The sequence below is a fragment of the Somniosus microcephalus genome, chromosome 12, assembly GCF_052327205.1.
Source record: "Somniosus microcephalus isolate GS21.2 chromosome 12, FLI_Smic_1.0, whole genome shotgun sequence".
Taxonomy (NCBI): domain Eukaryota; kingdom Metazoa; phylum Chordata; class Chondrichthyes; order Squaliformes; family Somniosidae; genus Somniosus; species Somniosus microcephalus.
Genome location: NC_140998.1, coordinates 16,656,552 through 16,677,611, shown reverse-complemented (window position 1 = coordinate 16,677,611; position 21,060 = coordinate 16,656,552). Strand labels below are relative to the sequence as shown.

General features: G+C 53.1%; 1 protein-coding gene and 1 pseudogene across 7 annotated transcripts in view; both read right to left on the bottom strand.

Annotated features, from left to right (window-relative positions):
* The window catches only part of ttc7b (tetratricopeptide repeat domain 7B), a 499,428-nt gene extending 492,474 nt beyond the window's left edge, over window positions 1–6,954 (bottom strand). For 4 of the 7 annotated variants that reach the window (XM_086002622.1, XM_086002620.1, XM_086002625.1 and 1 more), the window contains exons 1-3: window positions 6,753–6,954; window positions 3,354–3,508; window positions 384–552 (exon numbers count right to left, since the gene is read on the bottom strand). In XM_086002622.1, the coding sequence (XP_085858748.1) occupies window positions 384–552; window positions 3,354–3,508; window positions 6,753–6,873 (445 nt within the window). In that variant the 5' untranslated portion in view covers window positions 6,874–6,954. The remainder of the gene's footprint in view (window positions 1–383; window positions 553–3,353; window positions 3,509–6,752) is intronic. The other 3 variants (XM_086002623.1, XM_086002621.1, XM_086002624.1) reach the window with 3 other exon arrangements.
* Window positions 6,955–8,254: 1,300 nt separating this feature from the next.
* On the bottom strand, window positions 8,255–10,053 carry LOC147109049 (tetratricopeptide repeat protein 29 pseudogene; annotated as a pseudogene).
* Window positions 10,054–21,060: the final 11,007 nt, after the last annotated feature.

Genomic DNA, 21,060 nt, shown 5'->3' with positions numbered 1-21,060 from the left:
CTCTGGTGCTGCACCAATTAGAGAATGTACCTCCAGGCAGCAGCAACTCCATTTCAAACAGTGGGTGGGAGGGAGTGAAGGGGCAACTTCAGACTGGACTGAGGTGCGCTCAGCCCCTTCCCCCTTCCCCTTGGAAACCTCAATACAGGTTGCTTCTCTTTCCATCTGGGCCATACTTTGTTGGGTAGGATGGGGAGGTTGACTCAGTACCGTACCAGTCGGGCGAAGTCATCAAGGGCGCTTCCAATTGATTAAAGCTAAACATCCGAGGGAAGCGAAGACAAAGCCCCCTCTTCCAAAACAACATATCATCACAGGAGGTTTTTCAGTTGACAGCACATGATCAGGAAGGAGCTCGAGGTTAATTAAAAAAGCGGTCTCACCTTTTGTAGCATAGGACTCGGCGATGATTCGGAGCCTGTAGGCAGGCACTGCCACCAACTGCATCTTGTCCAGAATTATCTTGGAATACAGGGCGAGAGATTGTGCGTGGTCACCCTCCACGTAATAACACTTGGCCAAAGTCAAGTTGGCTTCCTGCGCAAAGTCTTGCTGAAAAAAGAAGATGCAAACAGTATGAACGAACAGTGCGTCAACATCTCACAAAACACTAGCACATCTCCCCATGGCCCCTGCTCACAGTATGTTGCGGTTTCATAATGACAGGAATATTTAGATCATGCAATGCACAGTGCATTATTCAGCTGCTACGGTTGCCTGCCCCATTAAGCCCACAAAATCTAATTCCTGTAAAGCCCGATTTCTGCTAATAAGACACATTTACAGATTAGGTGTAAATTTCCAGCTTCAGGTGGATCATAAGCTTCCATCAACAAATGACCTGTAACTGACCTGAGCATGGCCATTTTTCAAAAAAATACTCGTGACCTTTTGAAGTGTGAAGTCTAAGGTGCAATAGACACTCTCAAAACTTTTATTCATGACTCACGAGTCTCCCGTGGTGATGCTCACGGTAAATCAGGCAACTAATTGCATTTATATAGCACCTTTAATGCACAAAAACCGCCCAGAGGCTCTTCACAGCAGCAGATCAAAATGGACAACGAGCACAAAACATACCCAAAGCATAACTGAGAAACTAAACGCTACACCCAGCTCCACTACATCTTCTTAGGCAGTCCCTCGGAACCGAGGATGACTTGCTTCCACATTAAAAATGAGTTCGCAGGTGACTGATGAGTCCAATGCGGGACCTACAGTCTCTGTCACAGGTGGGGCAGACGGTGGTTGAAGGGGCGGGTGGGTGGGGTGCTTGGGGTGACGAGCGCTCCTTGCGCTGGGCTTTCGCTTGCTCCCGGCGAAGAGACTCGAGGTGTTCGGCGCCTTCCCGGATGCTTCTCCTCCACTTTGTGCGGTCTTGGGCCAGGGATTCCCAGGTGTCGGTGGGGATGTTGCACTTTTTCAAGGAGGCTTTGAGGGTGTCCTTGAAGCAATTCCTCTGCCCACCTGGGGCTCTCCTGCCGCGTCGGAGCTCCAAGTAGAGCGCTTGTTTTGGGAGTCTCGTATTGGGCATGCGGACAATGTGACCCGTCCATCGGAGCTGATTGAGCGTGGTCAAAGCTTCGATGCTGGCCTGAGCAAGAACACGGATGTTGGTGCGCCTATCCTGCCAATGGATTTGCAGGATCTTGCGGAGGCAGCATTGGTGGTACCTCTCCAGTGCTTTGAGGTGCCTGCTGTACATGGTCCATGTCTCTGAGGCATACAGCAGGGCGGGTATCACTGCTGCTCTGTAGACCATGAGCTTAGTGCATGGTTTGAGGTCCTGGTCTTCAAACACTCTCTTCCTCAGGCGACCGAAGGCTGCACTGGCACACTGAAGGCGGTGTTGGACTTCGTCGTCGACGTCTGCCCTTGTTGACAGTAGACCCCCGAGGTATGGAAAGTGGTCCACGTTGTCCAAGGCCTTGTCGTGGATTTTGATAATCGGGAGGTAGTACTGTGTGGCGGGGGCAGGTTAGTGGAGGACCTTTGTCTTACAGATGTTTAGTGTAAGGCCCATGCTCTCGTACGCTTCGGTGAAGGCGTTGACAATGGTTTGGAGTTCGACCTCCGAGTGAGCGCAGCCGCAAGCGTCGTCTGCGTACTGTAATTCGACGACAGAGGATGGGACGACCTTGGATCTGGACTGGAGGCGACGGAGGTTGAACAGTTTCCCGTTTGTTCTGTAAATTAGCTCCACTCCAGTGGGGAGCTTACTGAGGGCGAGATGGAGCAAGGAAGATCGAGAAGAGCGTTGGTGCGATGACACAGCCTTATTTGACCCCGGTTCATACGTGAATCCTCCTCAATCACCTCCTCCCAGTGGCCGAAGAGCTCCTCCCAGAGTCACAATGCGGATTCCACCCACTAAGGGGCACAATGGACATGATCTTCACCGCACGTCAATTACAAGAGAAATGCAGGGAACAGCACCAACTGCTGTACATGGCCTTCTTTGATCTCACAAAGGCCTTCGACATGGTGAGGGATTATGGAGTGTCCTCCTCAAATTCGGCTGCCCTCAAAAGTTTGTCACCATCCTCCGCCTGCTTCACGATGACATGCAAGCCGTGATCCTGAGCAACGGTTCCACCATAGACCCAATTCACGTACGAACCAGGGTCAAACAATACACATACACAATAGACAGCACCGTACATAGAAGATAGGAGCAGGAGTAGGCCAATCAGCCCCTCGAGCCTGCTCCGCCATTCAATGAGATCATGGCTGATCATCCAAACTCAGTACCTGTCCCTGCTTTCTCCCCATATCCCTTGATCCCTTTAGCCTTAAGAAATATATCTAACTGCTTCTTGAATATATTTAATGAATTGGCCTCAACTGCCTTGTGTGGTAGAGAATTCCACAGGTTCACCACTCTCTGGGTGAAGAAATTCCTCCTCATCTCTGTCCTAAATGGCTTACCCCTTATCTTTAGACTGTGACCCCTGGTTCTGGACTCTCCCGCCATCGGGAACATCCTTCCTGCATCTAGTCTGTCTAGTCCTGTTAGAATTTTATAAGTTTCAATGAGATCCCCTCTCATTCTTCTAAACTCCAGCGAGTATAAGCCCAATCGACCCAATCTCTCCTCATACGTACCGCACCACAACACCCGGCATAACTCAGCTCATTACACCGCAGCCAGCTTAACCTCGAGAGAGAGCAGCATGAATGTTAAAAAAAAATAATTCATTAATGAAGTTAGAGAATGCCAGCCTTGGGATTGGACGAATTCTGTCGACAGCAGCTGCTGATACTGTATACATAAGGCGTGATTTGCAAATTGGTGTCAGAAATGTTCTACTGTACCCAGGTTGCAGCGAGCCCCTGAACGGAAGGTGAATTACCTTTAAGTTGCCTCGGTCGAGTGCAGCGGTCAAGTGCTTCTTCACCTCGATTAGCTTTGGCTTGGTGCCTGAAGGACTGGCCCCCGGTTTGACTGGGTTTTTCTTCAGGTACTGCTCCAGCTTTGACTCTGCGAGTAGCAGTTCCGCTAGGTCATCTGGGGAAAGAGCAGAGAGGACAGAGTCTTAAAGAAAAGAAACTTGCATTGACGTAGCGCCTTTCAGGACCTCCCAGAGCGCGTCACAGCCAATCAAGTACTTTGTGAAGTGCGGTCGCTGTCGGAAGATTCGTGGGACTGCTGGTTCCTTATTCCACCAGCTTGAACTGCACTCGTGATAGTTATTTAAACATCCGCATTCTGTTCCCAACACTGGCGTGCACTAGATGATTACAGCACAAACTCTTCAGGGGACAAAGGGATCACCACACGGCACGGTGGCTCAGTCGGTAGCACTCGTCCCTCCGAGTCAGAAGGTCAGAGGTTCAAACCCCACTCCAGGACCTGAACACTTCATCTGGCCAACACTTTGGTGCAGTCGCGAGGGAGTGCTCCCTTGTAGCAGGTACTTCACTGGCTGTGACAGCCCGAGATGTGAACGGTGCTATTTAATGTAACTTCTTCCTTCTTTTTCCATCTACCCACTGGATGGAACACAGTTTTTCAGGAAAAGGGGCATTAGGGTCTGACATTTTCTAAGGAGCAGCTCCACCACATCTGATCTGAACCCCACCGACTCACCCTTCTCTCCAGAGACACATCGACTTGTCTCTCAAACCCAGTTATAGCCAACTTCAGCTACCTTATCCACACCTCTCACACTGCGGGCGAAGACTGCCACCCAAATTCCTAATGATGAGGAGTTATGCTGGGTGTGTTTTTTTAATTCATTCTGGGGAGGTGGGCATCGCAGGCAAGGCCGGCATTTATTGCCCACCCTTAGCTGTCCTTGAGAAGGCGCTGGTGAGCCGCCTTCTTGAACCGCTGCAGTCCCTGTGGTGAAGGTGCTCCCACAGTGCTGTTCGGGAGGGAGTTCCAGGATTCTGGCCCGGCGACAATGAAGTCAAGATGGTGTGTGACTTGGAATTGAACTTGGGAGGTGGTGGTGTTCCCATGTGCTGCCCTCGTCCTTCCAGGTGGTGGTGGTGGTGGTGGAGGTCATAGGTTATTGAGGTCGCAGGTTATGGAGGTACTGTCGAAGAAGCCTTTAACGAGATGCTGCACTGCATCCTGTGGATCGTACACAGCAGCCATGGTGCGCTGGTGGCGGAGGGAATGGACGTCTAAGGTCGTGGATGGGTTGTCAATCAAGCGAACTGTTTTGTCCTGGTGTATGGTGAGCTGTGCCGTGAGTGGTGTGGGGTGTGGTGCATGGTGAGTTGGGGAGGAGAGCGAGGGTCGGCGGTGGAGGGGGGGGGGGGGGAGGGCGAGGATCGGCGGGGGGGGGAGGAGGGCGAGGATCGGCGGGGGGGAGGAGGGCGAGGCTCGGCGGGGGGGGGGGGGAGGGCGAGGATCGGCGGGGGGGGGGGAGGGCGAGGATCGGCGGGGGGGGAGGAGGGCGAGGATCGGCGGGGGGGGAGGAGGGCGAGGATCGGCGGGGGGGAGGAGGGCGAGGATCAGCAGGGGGGGGGAGGAGGGCGAGGATCGGAGGGGGGGAGGAGGGCGAGGATCGGCGGGGGGGGGAGGAGGGCGATGATCGGCGGGGGGGAGGAGGGCGAGGATCGGCGGGGGGGAGGAGGGCGAGGCTCGGCGGGGGGGAGGAGGGCGAGGCTCGGCGGGGGGGAGGAGGGCGAGGCTCGGCGGGGGGGGAGGAGGGCGAGGCTCGGCGGGGGGGGAGGAGGGCGAGGATCGGCGGGGAGGAGGAGGGCGAGGCTCGGCGGGGGGGAGGAGGGCGAGGATCGGCGGGGGGAGGAGAGCGAGGATCGGCGGGGGGGGGGGTGGAGGAGAGCGAAGATCGACGGGGGGGGGGGGGGGGAGTAGAGAGAGGATCGATTCGGGGGGGGGGGATGAGTGAAATTAGGAAACAGTTCTACACAAAGGGTGGTAGCAGTTTGGAACTCTTCCACAAACGGCAATTGATTTCGATCAATTGTTAATTTTAAATCTGAGACTGATAGCTTTTTGTTAAGCAAAGGTATTAAGGATGATGGGCCAAAGGCGGGTATGTGGAGTTAGGTTGCAGATCAGCCAAGATCTCAATGAGTGGTGGAACAGGCTCGAGGGGCTCAATGGCCGACTCTTGTTCCTATGTTCTTAAAGCTTAAACTCCTTCGGCCGGACAAGGGCAGAGGAGCTACAGGTCACTCTCATCGCAACAATGTCACCATCCTGCAAGAGATCTGCTTCCCAGGGTTGTCACTGAGCAGCACTGATCCCACTTAATCCATTACACTTCACGTCGTGTGTGCTAAATAATCATCTCAAATTGGACTGACTGCCACCAGTACTTGACCCTAGTGTAATAGAACTACAAGTTTTCGCACCCTCAGCTAGTTTGTAACATAAACTGCCCAACGTTTCCTGTACTGGCAGAGGCCCACCAAGGACAACAGAAGGAGGGGTCGTGACTGAGGAGAAGGGGCAGCAGAGGGGAACAGCGGATAGCAGTGGGAGGGAGCGGAGAATATCAACAGAATAGAGAGCCGGGGGGGGGCGGTGGTGGCATGAGGGGAGAATGAAAGGGGTGTGCGGGACAGAGGGGGGGACAGTGCAGCAACAGGGAGGGGGAAGCGACCGCGCCGTGACGAGGGGGCAAATGCGCCGTGACGGGGGACGATCGCTCCGCGACGGGCGAATGTGCCACGACAGGAAGGGGGACCGCGCCGTGATGGGGAGGGTGAGCGCGCCGCAACGGGGAGGGGGGTGACGAGCGCGCCGCGACCAGGGGGGGGGGGGGGAAGACCAGAGGTAGGTGTTGTTTGGGGGGGGGGGGGGGGGGGGAAGAGGGGTGAGACCAGAGGTAGGTGTTGTTGGGTGGGGGGGGGGGGGAGGGGTGAGACCAGAAGTAGGTGTTGTTGGGGGGGGGGGGGAGGAGGGGTGAGACCAGAGGTAGGTGTTGTTGGGGGGGAGGGGTGAGACCAGAGGTAGGTGTTGTTGGGGGGGGAAAAGAGACCAGGGGTAGGTGTTGTGGGGGCGGGGGGAAGGTGTAGAGTAAGCGGTATAACTCCGGTCTCCGGGGTAGTCCGGTTGCTGGAAGGTTCTTTTGGCGGCTCGGACAACCTGAGGTGAAAATCCCTGGCGTTCTGCGTTCCGGCAACAAGCTGGAAAGGGTCTAAATGGAACCTTTGAAATTAATTATCGATAAAAACTCCATTCAGCGGCCGGGCCCGGGACCTCCCGTCTCACCGGCTCCGCACTGACAGGGGAGGCCGAGGCTGTGGCCGGCCGGGCCGCGACTCCTTACCGTTCCCGATGAGTTTTGCCGGCAGCTGCTTGATGAGCTCCGGGATCTTCTCCCACAGACACTCGTTCCGGCAGCGCTCAATCTCGATCTCCAGCCGGGTTCCTGACTTCTTCGCCGCCATTTCAGCGGCTGAGGCCGAGCGGTGAGTCCGCCAACTACAGCGCCTCCTCCTCCCCCAGCTGCGGGTCCGCCAACTGCAGCGCCTCCTCCTCCCCCAGCGGCGGGTCCGCCAACTGCAGCGCCTCCTCCTCCCCTAGCGGCGGGTCCGCCAACTGCAGCGCCTCCTCCTCCCCCAGCGGCGGGTCCGCCCACTGCAGCGCCTCCTCCTCCCCCAGCGGCGGGTCCGCCAACTGCAGCGCCTCCTCCTCCCCTAGCGGCGGGTCCGCCAACTGCAGAGCCTCCTCCTCCCCCAGCGGCGGGTCCGCCAACTGCAGCGCCTCCTCCTCCCCCAGCGGCGGGTCCGCCAACTGCAGCGCCTCCTCCTCCCCCAGCGGCGGGTCCGCCAACTACAGCGCCTCCTCCTCCCCCAGCGGCGGGTCCGCCAACTGCAGTGCCTCCTCCTCCCCCAGCGGCGGGTCCGCCAACTGCAGCACCTCCTCCTCCCCCAGCGGCGAGTCCGCCAACTGCAGCGCCTCCTCCTCTCCTAGCGGCGGGTCCGCCCACTGCAGCGCCTCCTCCTCCCCCAGTTGCGGGTCCGCCAACTGCAGCGCCTCCTCCTCCCCCAGCGGCGGGTCCGCCAACTACAGCGCCTCCTCCTCCCCCAGCGGCGGGTCCGCCAACTGCAGTGCCTCCTCCTCCCCCAGAGGCGGGTCCGCCAACTGCAGCGACTCCTCCTCCCCCAGCGGTGAGTCCGCCAACTACAGCGCCTCCTCCTCCCCCAGCGGCGGGTCCGCTAACTGCAGCGCCTCCTCCTCGCCCAGCGGCGGGTCCGCCAACTTCAGCGCCTCCTCCTCCCCCAGCGGCGGGTCCGCCAACTGCAGCGCCTCCTCCTCCCCCAGCGGCGGGTCCGCCCACTGCAGCGCCTCCTCCTCCCCCAGCGGCGGGTCCGCCAACTGCAGCGCCTCCTCCTCCCCCAGCGGCGGGTCCGCCAACTGCAGCGCCTCCTCCTCCCCCAGCGGCAGGTCCGCCAATGCAGCGCCTCCTCCTCCCCTAGCAGTGGATCCGCCAACTGCAGCGCCTCCTCCTCCCCAGCGGCGGGTCCGCCCACTGCAGCGCCTCCTCCTCTCCCAGAGGCGGGTCCGCCCACTGCAGCGCCTCCTCCTCCCCAGCGGCGGGTCCGCCCACTGCAGCGCCTCCTCCTCCCCCAGCGGCTGGTCCGCCAACTGCAGCGCCTCCTCCTCCCCCAGCGGCGAGTCCGCCAACTGCAGCGCCTCCTCCTCTCCTAGCGGCGAGTCCGCCAACTGCAGCGCCTCCTCCTCCCCCAGCGGCGGGTCCGCCCACTGCAGTGCCTCCTCCTCCCCCAGCAGCGGGTCCGCCAACTGCAGCGCCTCCTCCTCTCCTAGCGGCGGGTCCGCCAACTGCAGCGCCTCCTCCTCTCCCAGCGGCGGGTCCGCCAACTGCAGCGCCTCCTCCTCCCAATTTCAATTTTTTTCAATTTCAATTTTATTTGTCACATAACCAAATACAACAAGTGAAATCCAGTCAGTGAAATGCTTTTTTCTTAACGAGCCGAGCGCACCAAGCAGCAAAGGACGGCAGCCATCTTCATCGGCGCCATCACAATAGGGTCCGCTCTCGCCTCGCTCCGCCTTTCCCGCACTCCTGCCCGACAGTTTTCAGCTGCCGTGGTACCGACGTCATTATGATTATCAAAATCATTTATGATTTTGCACCTTCTATAATGGGGTCATTGAATGTGTCTTTTCTACTGTTCTTCCATGTTGCCAGACGCGCAAGATTGACGTGACCAGCAGCTTCTACGTGGCGACAATATATGGTCATCATTGCGTGAGCTTTGAAAATGCCGAAGTGAGCCTGCATGATCTCTAGAAGATGTAGATCACCCAAAGTCATGGCAATCTCATACCCTCGCCAAATATACTTGCAAGCTATATCATATTGACCCAGATTATTATGCATAATTCCAAGGAATTTCCAGGCATCCACCAGACTCTGTTTATCATCACTTTTCTCTGCCAGGCCCAGAAACGTTTTTAGATATTCAAGAGCTTCAGAAGAATGCCCTGTGCTTACCAAGGCCTTAGCCAGAGCTTCATAGGTTTTGCCTAAGCCAATATCATCATCCATGGAATTGGACAATTCCAAATACATTTGCAAGTAACCGATTGCTGTGTCTGGGTCTCCAGCACTAAGGTAACCTAAAGCCACACGATACAGAGCTGCTAGTTCCATCTTCCTATCGCCCCCTTCCTTAGCTATGTCATAAGCTTTTCTGAGACTTTTGTTTGCGTCTCTGTATTGTCCGCTTTCAAGCTTTTTGTCTGCTGGTTCCGTGTAAATCCTCCAGAGATTCGTACAGCCCTGTGCAAAGTGACTGCAGCCATTCTCATCTTGCCATGTCTTTCCCACAGTGAATACCTCGCTTTCTGTCCCCCAACTGGCGTGATCATTTCAGTGGTGGTGAGGCACCATTGAAAGAAGTGATCTGAAAGCAGTTTGTTCCCAATTCTTTTAAAGTAACATGCCAGCGAAAGTTGATCATTATAGACTTCCTCAAACAGTCCTGCTCTGTGAGCTGCCTCAGCCCTGATCAGGAAGTACTGAAGATGATCCAGCTTATCGTGCTGCTTGTCCAGGGGTTTTTCCAACCATATGTCTGACCCAGGCCCTGCAGCCTCCCTTAAGGCATTCCAATTCAGGATCAGAGTGGTAAACTCTGTAAAGGACTTGTGATAACCCTGTTGCAGCATGTCTAAGCAGATGTTGTGTTTGTATGAATTCCTGTAAACATTAACGTCATGTTTGGAGAGTTTCAAATTCTTAGTCCGTGTTTCTAAGCGTTTTGCTTCTGCTATTTGTTCCTTTTTGTTGGTACCCTAGATGTTGGCCTCTGAAATTGTCTGCTGAATGGTAAATCGCAATTTTGCAGCTGTTCCTGCAGATTAGGTGGTGCCCCTGCTGAAAGTTGCTTTTCAACTGTTGACATTTTAACTTTGTAGTAGGGTAGACAGAACACTCTGCAAATATTGAACGCCGATCCGGGGCGGGAATGAAGGGCAAAGTAGCGAATTGGGTCAGCAGCGTGTGGGACGGGAGCGGAGATTTGATGAAACGAGCAGGCGCTGCCAGCCGCCGGCCTCTTGCTGCGAGTCCACCAACTGCAGCGCCTCCTCCTCCCCCAGCGGCGGGTCCGCCAACTGCAGCGCCTCCTCCTCCCCCAGCGGCGGGTCCGCCAACTGCAGCGCCTCCGCCACCCCCAGCGGCGGGTCCGCCAACTGCAGCGCCTCCTCCTCCCCCAGCGGCGGGTCCGCCAACTGCAGCGCCTCCTCCTTCCCCAGCGGCGGGTCCGCCAACTGCAGCGCCTCCTCCTCCCCCAGCGGCGGGTCCGCCAACTGCAGCTCCTCTCCTCCCCCAGCGGCCACTGCGCCACCTGCAGCGCCTCCTCCTCCCCCAGTGGTGGATGCATGAACTGCAGCACCTCCTCCTCTCCCAGTGGTGGATGCAGGAACTGCAGCGCCTTTCCTCCCCCAGTGGTGGATACAGGAACTGCAGCGCCTCGTCCTCCACCAGTGGTGGATACAGGAACTGCAGCGCCTCCTCCTCCCCCAGTGGTGGATACAGGAACTGCAGCGCCTCCTCCTCCCCCGTGATGGATACAGGAACTGCAGCGCCTACTCCTCCCCCAGTGGTGGATACAGGAACTGCAGCGCCTTTCCTCCCCCAGTGGTGGATACAGGAACTGCAGTGCCTTTCCTCCCCCAGTGGTGGATACAGGAATTGCAGTGCTTCCTCCTCCCCAGTGTGAAGATGCCGGTGTTGGACTGGGGTGGACAAATGTAAGAAGTCACACAACACCAGGTTACAGTCCAACAGTTTTATTTGAAATCACAAGCTTTCAGAGCGCTGCTCCTTTGTCAGGTGAAGTGGAGAGATGCATACAGACACAGCTTATATAGTCAGAGAATAATGCAAGATGATTACAGGTAATCTTTCTAACTGCCATTTATCACACCTCGGCAGAGAGATAATCACAGCAATCAAAGGTGTGAATGGTGTCTCAACAGGTCAGTCAGGAAAACATTACATCAAAGAACAATGAGGTGGGGTCACAAGGGGTCAAATGTTGCAGATGCTGGGGTGTGTATGAAAAACAAAAAGTATCTTTTTTTTGCTGGAAATCACAGCAGGTCCAGCCGCATCTGTGTAGAGAGAACAAGCCAACGACGACTCGAGTCTGGGTGACCCTACGTCAGGTGGGGTTACATGTAGCGTGACATGAACCCAAGATCCCGGTTGAGGCCGTCCTCATGAGTGCGGAATTGGCTATCAGTTTCTGCTCTACGACTTTGCATTGTCGTGTGTCTCGAAGGCCGCCTTGGAGAATGCTTACCCGAAGATCGGAGGCTGAATGTCCTTGACTGCTGAAGTGTTCCCCGACTGGGAGGGAACACTCCTGCCTGGCGATTGTTGCGCGGTGCCAATTCATCCGTTGTCGCAGTGTCTGCATGGTCTCGCCGATGTACCATGCTCCGGGGCATCCTTTCCTGCAACGTATGAGGTAGACAACGTTGGCCGAGTCACATGAGTATGTACCATGTACCTGGTGGCTGGTGTCCTCACGTGTGATGATGGTATCTGTGTTGATGATCTGGCATGTCTTGCAGAGGTTGCCGTGGCAGGGTTGTGTGGTGTCGTGGTCGCTGTTCTCCTGAAAGCTGGGTAATTTGCTTTGAACGATGGTCTGTTTGAGGTTAGGCGGCTGTTTGAAGGCGAGTAGTGGAGGCGTGGGGATGGCCTTAGCAAGGTGTTCGTCGTCATCAATGACATGTTGAAGGCTGCGAAGAACATGGCGTAGTTTCTCCGCTCCGGGGAAGTACTGGACGACGAAGGGTACTCTGTTGGTTGTGTCCCGTGTTTGTCTTCTGAGGAGGTCTATGCGATTTTTTGCTGTGGCCCGTCGGAACTGTCGATTGACGAGTCGAGCGTCATATCCCGTTCTTATGAGGGCGTCTTTCAGCGTCTGTAGGTGTCCATCACGTTTCTCCTCGTCTGAGCAGATCCTGTGTATTCGCAGGGCTTGTCCATAGGGGATGGCTTCTTTAACGTGGTTAGGGTGGAAGCTGGAGAAGTGGAGCATCCTGAGGTTGTCCGTGGGCTTGCGGTAGAGTGAAGTGCTGAGGTGTCCGTCTTTGATGGAGATTCGTGTGTCCAAGAATGAAACCGATTCTGAGGAGTAGTCCATGGTGAGTTTGATGGTGGGATGGAACTTGTTGATGTTATCATGTAGTCTTTTCAGCGATTCTTCACTGTGGGTCCATAGGAATAAAATGTCGTCGATGTATCTGGTGTATAGCGTTGGTTGGAGGTCCTGTGCAGCGAAGAAGTCTTGCTCGAACTTGTGCATGAAGATGTTGGTGTATTGGGGTGCAAATTTGGTCCCCATGGCTGTTCCGTGTGTTTGGGTAAAGAACTGGTTGTCGAAGGTGAAGACATTGTGGTCAAAGATGAAGCGGATGAGTTGTAGGATGGCGTCTGGAGATTGGCTGTTGTTGGTGTTGAGTACTGAGGCTGTCGCAGCGATGCCGTCATCGTGGGGGATACTGGTGTAGAGTGCCGAGACGTCCATCATGGCCAGGAGTGTTCCTGGTTCAACTGGTCCGTAGGTGCTGAGTTTCTGTAAGAAGTCTGTAGTGTCACGACAGAAGCTGGGGGTTCCCTGTACGATGGGTTTCAGGATGCCCTCGACGTATCCAGAGAGGTTCTCACACAGGGTTCCATTGCCTGATACGATAGGACGTCCGGGTGTGTTGGCTTTGTGTATCTTTGGGAGGCAGTAGAAGTCTCCCACGCGGGGAGTACGTGGGATGAGAGCATGTAGGATGCTTTGATGGTCTGGATTGAAGGTCTTGATCAGTCTGTTGAGTTGGCAGGTGTGTTCTTTGGTCGGATCTGTGGGTAACTGTCTGTAGTGTTCCTGGTTGTCCAGTTTTCGGTATGCTTCTTTGCAATAGTCCGTTCTGTTCTGTATGACGATGGCTCCTCCTTTGTCTGCTGGTTTGATGACGATGTTGCGGTTGGTCTTGAGAGCGTGGATGGCGTTGCGTTGTGCTCGGCTGACATTCTGGACTGTCTTGTGAGTGCGGCTGATGAATCTGACGTTGATGCATCTCCTGACAGCTTGGGCATACATGTCAAGCTTAGGGCAGCAACCCTCTGGAGGGGTCCAATTTGACTCTTTCTTCTTCAGTTGCTGCACTGCGGATCCCTCTGTCTGCTGTTCCACATCATTGGTTGTCTCATTGGGTTCGCTGCTGACATCTTGGGATTTGTGGAAAAATTCCCGGAGCCTCATTCTCCTGATGAATTCCTCTGTGTCTGTCGCGAGACCGATGGGGTCCATTTTGGTGGTGGGGCAGAAATTGAGCCCTCAGCTGAGAACTTCAATTTTGTCTGGTTGAAGGGTGTGGGCGGACAAGTTGACGATGGACTTCCCTGTGGTTTCAACCGTGGTACCGGGGGAGGCTTGGTTGCTGCTGCTGGTGATGCCGAGTTTCTCAAGCTCCCTGTTCTTGGTGTGCATGTAGGCAGTGTAGTTCCGTTGCCTCGTCTGTTTGGCGGTGTCTCGTAGCTGGTCTGCTGTGTCCTGGGCACAGGCTGAGAACATGGACTCTATCTTGGTTTCGAGATTGCGGCGTTTGCTGTAGAGCTGGTGTACGAGATGGTTGAGGAGTGTGCGAGAGGTACAACGGCAGAGTCTCACAGCGTAGTCTGTGTTGTAGGTTGACTTGAGTGGGTTCGTGATCTGTAGTCCTTTCGGGATCTTGTCTGCTTTCTTGCATCTCTGTAGAAACTTGATGTCTGTGTCGATATGCGCGATCTTCTTGAAGATCCTCTCCACTTTGAGCCGGCAGTTTGTGGTGTCGATAGTAGCCATGGTGTGGAGATGCCGGTGTTGGACTGGGGTGGACAAATGTAAGAAGTCACACAACACCAGGTTATAGTCCAACAGTTTTATTTGAAATCACAAGCTTTCGGAGCGCTGCTCCTTTGTCAGGTGAAGTGGAGAGATGCATAAAGACACAGCTTATATAGTCAGAGAATAATGCCAGGTGATTACAGGTAATCTTTCTAACTGCCATTTATCACACCTCGGCAGAGAGATAATCACAGCAATCAAAGGTGTGAATGGTGTCCAAACAGGTCAGTCAGGAAAACATTACATCAAAGAACAATGAGGTGGGGTCACAAGGGGTCAAATGTTGCAGATGCTGGGGTCTGTATGAAAAAAAAACACCAGTATCCCCCACGATGATGGCATCGCTGCGACAGCCTCAGTACTCAACACCAACAACAGTTAATCTCCAGACGCCATCCTTCAACTCATCCACTTCATCCTTGACCACAATGGCTTCACCTTCGACAACCAGTTCTTTACCCAAACACACGGAACATGGGGACCAAATTCACACCCCAATACACCAATATTTTCATGCACAAGTTCGTGCAAGACTTCTTAGCTGCACAGGACCTCCAACTAACGTTATACACCAGATACATCGACAACATTTTCTTCCTATGGACCTACAGCGAAGAATCACTGAAAAGACTACACGATAACATCAACAAACTCACATGGACTACTCCTCAGAATCAGTTTCATTCTTGGACACACGAATCTCCATCAAAGACGGACACCTCAGCACTTCACTCTACCGCAAGCCCACGGACAACCTCAGGATGCTCCACTTCTCCAGCTTCCACCCTAACCACGTTAAAGAAGCCATCCCCTATGGACAAGCCCTGCGAATACACAGGATCTGCTCAGACGAGGAGGAACGTGATGGACACCTACAGATGCTGAAAGACGCCGTCATAAGAACAGGATATGACACTCGACTCGTAGATCGACAGTTCCGATGGGCCACAGCAAAAAATCGCATAGACCTCCTCAGAAGACAAACACAGGACACAAACAACAGAGTACCCTTCGTCGTCCAGTACTTCCTTGGAGCGGAGAAACTACGCCATGTTCTTCGCAGCCTTCAACATGTCATCGATGATGATGAACACCTCGCTAAGGCCATCCCCACGCCTCCACTACTCACCTTCAAACAGCCGCCTAACCTCAAACAGACCATCGTTCACAGCAAATTACCCAGCTTTCAGGAGAACAGCGACCACGACACCACACAACCCTGCCACGGCAACCTCTGCAAGACATGCCAGATCATCAACACAGATACCATCATCACACATGTGGACACCACCCACCAGGTACATGGTACATACTCATGTGATTTGGCCAATATTGTCTACCTCATACGTTGCAGGAAAGGATGCCCCGGAGCATGGTACATCGGCGAGACCATGCAGACACTGCGACAACGGATGAACAGACACCGTGCAACAATCGGCAGGCAGGAGTGTTCCCTCCCAGTCGGGGAACACTTCAGCAGTCAAGGACATTCAGCCTCCAATCTTCGGGTAAGCATTCTCCAAGGCGGCCTTCGAGACACACGACAACGTAAAATTGTAGAGCAGAAACTGATAGCCAATTTCCGCACTCATGAGGACGGCCTCAACCGGGATGTTGGGTTCATGTCACGCTACATGTAACCCCACCTGACGTAGGGTCACCCAGACTCGAGTCGTCGTTGGCTTGTTCTCTCTACACAGATGCGGCCGGACCTGCTGTGATTTCCAGCAACAACAAAAAAATGTTTTTTTGTCTGTTTTTCATACAGACCCCAGCATCTGCAACATTTGACCCCTTGTGACCCCACCTCATTGTTCTTTGATGTAATGTTTTCATGACTGACCTGTTTGGACACCATTCACACCTTTGATTGCTGTGATTATCTCTCTGCTGAGGTGTGATAAATGGCAGTTAGAAAGATTACCTGTAATCATCTTGCATTATTCTCTGATTATATAAGTTGTGTCTTTATGCATCTCTCCACTTCACCTGACGAAGGAGCTGCGCTCCGAAAGCTTGTGATTTCAAATAAAACTGTTGGACTATAACCTGGTGTTGTGTGACTTCTTACATTTGTCCTCCCCAGTGGTGGATACAGGAATTGCAGCGCCTCCTCCTCCCCCAGTGGTGGGTACAGTGACAGTGACAGACCGGAACGCCGTACTGCTATCGTTGCCCGGGAGCTCAGACGTTTCGACATTGACATCACTGCCCAAAGTGAGACCCGGCAGTCAGGGGAAGGTCAGCTGAGGGAGCAAGGCGGTGGCTACACCTTCTTCAGGAAAGGCAAACTTGAAGAAGAACGCTGCCTCCATGGGGTAGGCTTCGCCATAAAAAATGAAATAGTTGAGCGTCTCAGAGCCTCTCCTAGCGGTATAAATGAGCGCCTCATGATTCTTCAGCTCACCCTAGCCTGGAACCAGTGCTCTATGGTCATCAGTACGTACGCCCCAACACTGGAAGCCACAGACGAGACCAAAGAGCAATTCTACTCCAGCCTCGAACAATCCCTGTCCCAAGTTGTTGTGTATGTAATATGTGTGCTACTTTGAACCTATGGACAGGACTGCACTACTTGTTGGGCGTAGTGATACGCAGTACCACTCCTGGCCATAGGGGTATAAATAGTACTGTGGGTACTGATCCCCCTCAGTTCCCGCCTGTGGGCATGAAGTAAAGACCTATGTGCAGTCCCTACCTCCAACCAGTAAAGGCCTGTTTGAGTTATACGTTTAAGTCTTTGTGTTAATTGTTCAATACAATACACATACTTAACACTGGCGACGAGTCAGGCTCTTACCCTGCGGCAGTTATTCCAGGCGGCTTCGTCCAAAGACAGGACGTTGAAGAGAGGTTTCAATCCTCAACACCCCACTCAAAACTGAAGGGCAGCAGAAATCCTGACAGCTTCCAGCGACTGGAAGTGACAGGCATTAGGACCCTGAAGCCTCCATCAGCTTGTGAACCGGAGTAAAGACAGGACTGGGGAAGAGAGAGAGGTAGGGCGATAGCGATCGGCAGATAAGGGCCGGGCCGCTTTGAAGTGAGGGGCGCAGCCGGGCCAGCGATCGGGACCAAAGATAAGAGCCGCACTCGGACTGAAAGGCGCGGCGGCTGCAGAAGCTCAAGGTGCGAGAGTCGCGGTGCACAGCGCGGGCTATCGATCGCGGCGAAGATAAGGGCCGCACTTGAGGGCTGAAGGGAGACGGCGTCGGGGGACGGGTGAAGACCGCCAAGCGCGGGAAAACCGCCATTTTGTGGGCGGAGGACGACGGCAAGAGCGGGAAGCCGCCATCTTTGATAACAAGTAAAGAAAATAAAATCTGAGAAATTGCAAATCTACAATGCCTAAACACGGGAATATTAGCACCTTTGATAGTGACCTCGAAGATTGGGCCATATATGTTGAAAGAGTAAAAAATTATTGTAAGGCCAATAAAATTCGTGACCAAGATAAAGCTCTAACATTATTAAATTTAATGGGTGCGAAGACGTACGGGCAATTGAAACACCTGTTATCACCAGATGAACCGGCGGATAAGACGTTCGATGAGATTGTTACTGTCCTGAAAGATCATCTAAACCCCACGCCGCTGATGCTAGCGGAACGATTTAAATTTTACGACAGAAGGCAGCTACAGCATGAAAGCAATGCTGAATATTTGCTGGAATTGCGTAAATTAGCGAAATATTGCCAGTTTGGAACGGGATTGACAGATGCACTACGAGACAAATTTGTGTGTGGTTTATTTAAACAGGATACACAAAAGCGACTGCTCGAGGAGAATGAGCTGACGCTTGAGAAGGCGGTCACTATGGCAGCAGCACACGAAGCCGCAGCGAGAGGCACGGCAGTAATGCAGCTACGGTCACCGGAGCTCAGTGCACACAAATTGGGTGTGAGTTCTGGCAAATGTTATCGTTGTGGAAAGACAACGCATGATCAGAACCAGTGTTGGTTTAAAAACCAAGAATGTAGAACTTGTGGTAGGCTTGGACATATAGCTAGAGTATGCAGGTCAGGGAAGAAGACCAGCAACAAGAAGTCACCGCAAGGAAAATACGCAAAGGTACACAAGGTGACCGAACAGGAGTCCGATTCAGACGCTAGCAGTAATGAACTGGCTAGCTTAAGCTGTAATGAACTGGCTAGCTTAAGAGTACTCAACGCTGGTAAGGGTGCAGACCTCCAGACAATTTGGGTCACTCTTCAGATAGAAGGAGTCCAAGTAAAACTGGAATTGGACACTGGATCGGCATTGACGGTCATAAATAAGAAAGATTACGGAAAGTTATTCCAACATATTCCCCTACAGGATACGGGGATTATATTGAAAACATACACGGGGCAAAGAGTGTACCCCATCGGGAAAATAGAGGTTGCAGTGGCCCACAAGGGCGAAGACAGTCAAATAATGGACTTATATGTGATATCTGAAGGAGGTCCTCCACTACTAGGACGGGAGTGGATTAGGAAAATGAATATGGACTGGCATTTCCTACAAACAATAACGAGTGAGAACTCGGTGAAGATAGTCGGCCCAGACTCTGGAACGGATGATGGTAAGCCCAACTCAGGTGCAAAAGACAAAGTTTCAGCACAGAATTCCACTGAGCAACAACAACATAGTTTAACTGTGGATTCTGAGTCTGGCAAGTCTACTGATGTGCCCATTTCTGAGGGACACCGGGCTCGAACTCAACTCCATTTCAAACTACAACAGCAATTAGAACAAATGCTTCGCCGTTTTGAGCAAGAGTTGAATGCAACGAAAGAGTTCTTTGATATAGAGTTGGAGAATCTGGAAAGACAACAGAAGCAGCTGATGGAGAAAATGGAGCAGGAGCACACAAAACGTCTGATGTCAGAGGAGTTAACGGTCAGCCAACTCCTGCATATGCTGAAGGACAGGACTCTGAAATGGGAAAAACTTGAACATGAACTTCAATATTCAAACGAAAGGGGTTCGGAGCTCTCAAAGGTTATTGGAAGAGCTGAGGTGGCAACACAGACTGAGATGACTGCAACAGAGCAGCCCTTGGATGCCAAAAGTACGCTGACTCACGTCAACGTAGAACAACAGACCGCTGAAACAGCTGCTCCGGTAGAGGGATTGCATAGTCTGATCAATCAATCTCCAAAGGAAGTTGAAGTATTAAAATCACAAATGAGGTCACTAGTAAACGACTTGCTGAAAGCCCAGAAAAAGCTGGATGCAGAGGTACACATGAAGAAGTCTCTTCAGGAAAGATGTCTGGATTTGGAACAAGAGCTGGCTAACGTCCAGCTAGGTATGGAGGAAATAGACGACCCTCTCACTGGTCTAGCTCAGGACGACACCGAATATTACGATGTCCTGTCCTGCCCAGCTTGTAACTTCGACTCCCAAAGTGCAGAAATCATGGAGGAGCACCAAAAGTCTACGGAACATCGGGAGAAGCTGGCTCTACGACGGAAACAGGAGGAAGAGAAGGAGGAACTGCGCATGCAGCTGGCAGCTGTGGCAGCTGACAATGGAGCCCAGAGAGTCTCCAAGAAGCAGAAAAGGAAAAGTAAAAACAGAAGATGACCCATCTGAACCATTATCACCTCTACCAGATCACACACGTGGTCCCTCCGAACGGAGCCAATTCAGTTCGGAAGTTCAAACTGTTAAATCCATGGAAGGACTATTGAATGAGTCACTCTAGCAACGTGAACCGACTACACCACAGAGATTGAATCTGTGAACTGTTTTCCGCAGAGACTGAATCTGTGATCTGTTTTTGACATGAAGTTATCTATGTATCTATGTTATTCTGTTATGTAAACCTGAAGTTATATATGTATATATGTTATTACGTTATGTTAAATGGGGAGATGACTGTAAAGCTAGGAAGGGAGGAATGTTGTGTATGTAATATGTGTGCTACTTTGAACCTATGGACAGGACTGCACTACTTGTTGGGCGTAGTGATACGCAGTACCACTCCTGGCCATAGGGGTATAAATAGTACTGTGGGTACTGATCCCCCTCAGTTCCCGCCTGTGGGCATGAAGTAAAGACCTATGTGCAGTCCCTACCTCCAACCAGTAAAGGCCTGTTTGAGTTATACGTTTAAGTCTTTGTGTTAATTGTTCAATACAATACACATACTTAACACAAGTCCCAATGGGCGACAAGCTGATCCTCCTTGGTGACTTTAACGCCAGAGTTGGAAAGGTCACAGACCTCTGGGGAGGTGTGATCGGCAGAGAGGGGGTAGGGAAAGCCAACTCCAACGGTACCCTCCTCCTGTTGAAATGTTTAGAACATGGCCTTGTCATAACCAACACCTTGTTCCGTCAGAGAGACAAGTACAAGGCTTTATGGCAGCACCCTCGCTCCAAGCACTGGCATCTGCTGGACTACGTCATCGTCCGAGCGAGGGACCGCAAGGACGTCCGCATCACCCGCGCCATGACAGGAGCTGACGACTGCTGGACAGACCTCTGCCTAATCTGCTCTGTCATCTCCATCAATGTAGCCCCAAAACAGCGGCGGCAACAGAAACAATGCCACAGGAAAATTAACGCTGGAGCACTCAAAGACCCCGCTAAGAAAGCCCTATTCAGCCTGCGCCTCACAAACAACCTGACGACTCCCAGTGATGCAGAGACACAGAGGGCTGAAGTTTCATTGGGCCGTGGAGTTGGGATTGGAGGCGTGTGGGGGTTTAAAATCCCGAAATCGGGGGTCTCGACCCCATCCCGCCCCCATGCCAGTTTCAAAGGAGGCGGGTACCCGCCCCACACTGGGAGCCGCCTCCCCGAGGCGGGAAGGGGATTAGTGCCAATTAACTGCCTGTTAACAGGTAGTTAACAGGCAGTTTTTAGCCTAATCCCTATTTTCATTGTTGAAATGTGGGATTCCCGACGGCTCCAAACCACGCCAAATTAGCAAGGCGGGTCGTCGGGATGAAGGGTTTGGAGGGGTCGAGATGTCCGGTGTTCAGGTGAGTGATGGGTGCATGAGTGCAGAGGTAAGTGTGTTTGGTCTGTGTAAAGTGTTTAAAGAAGTTCTACTAACCATTACCTAGCTTTACAGCCTTCCTTCCTTCAGGTCTCGGGAGTCCCTCATCTCACCGGCACAGAAAGCAGAATGGCCGCCAGCTGTCAAAATCTGCAGCCTCTGCTTTCTGTTCCAGGGAGATCTCTAAATCAGCCTGAGAGGAAGGAATTAACCTGGAGTA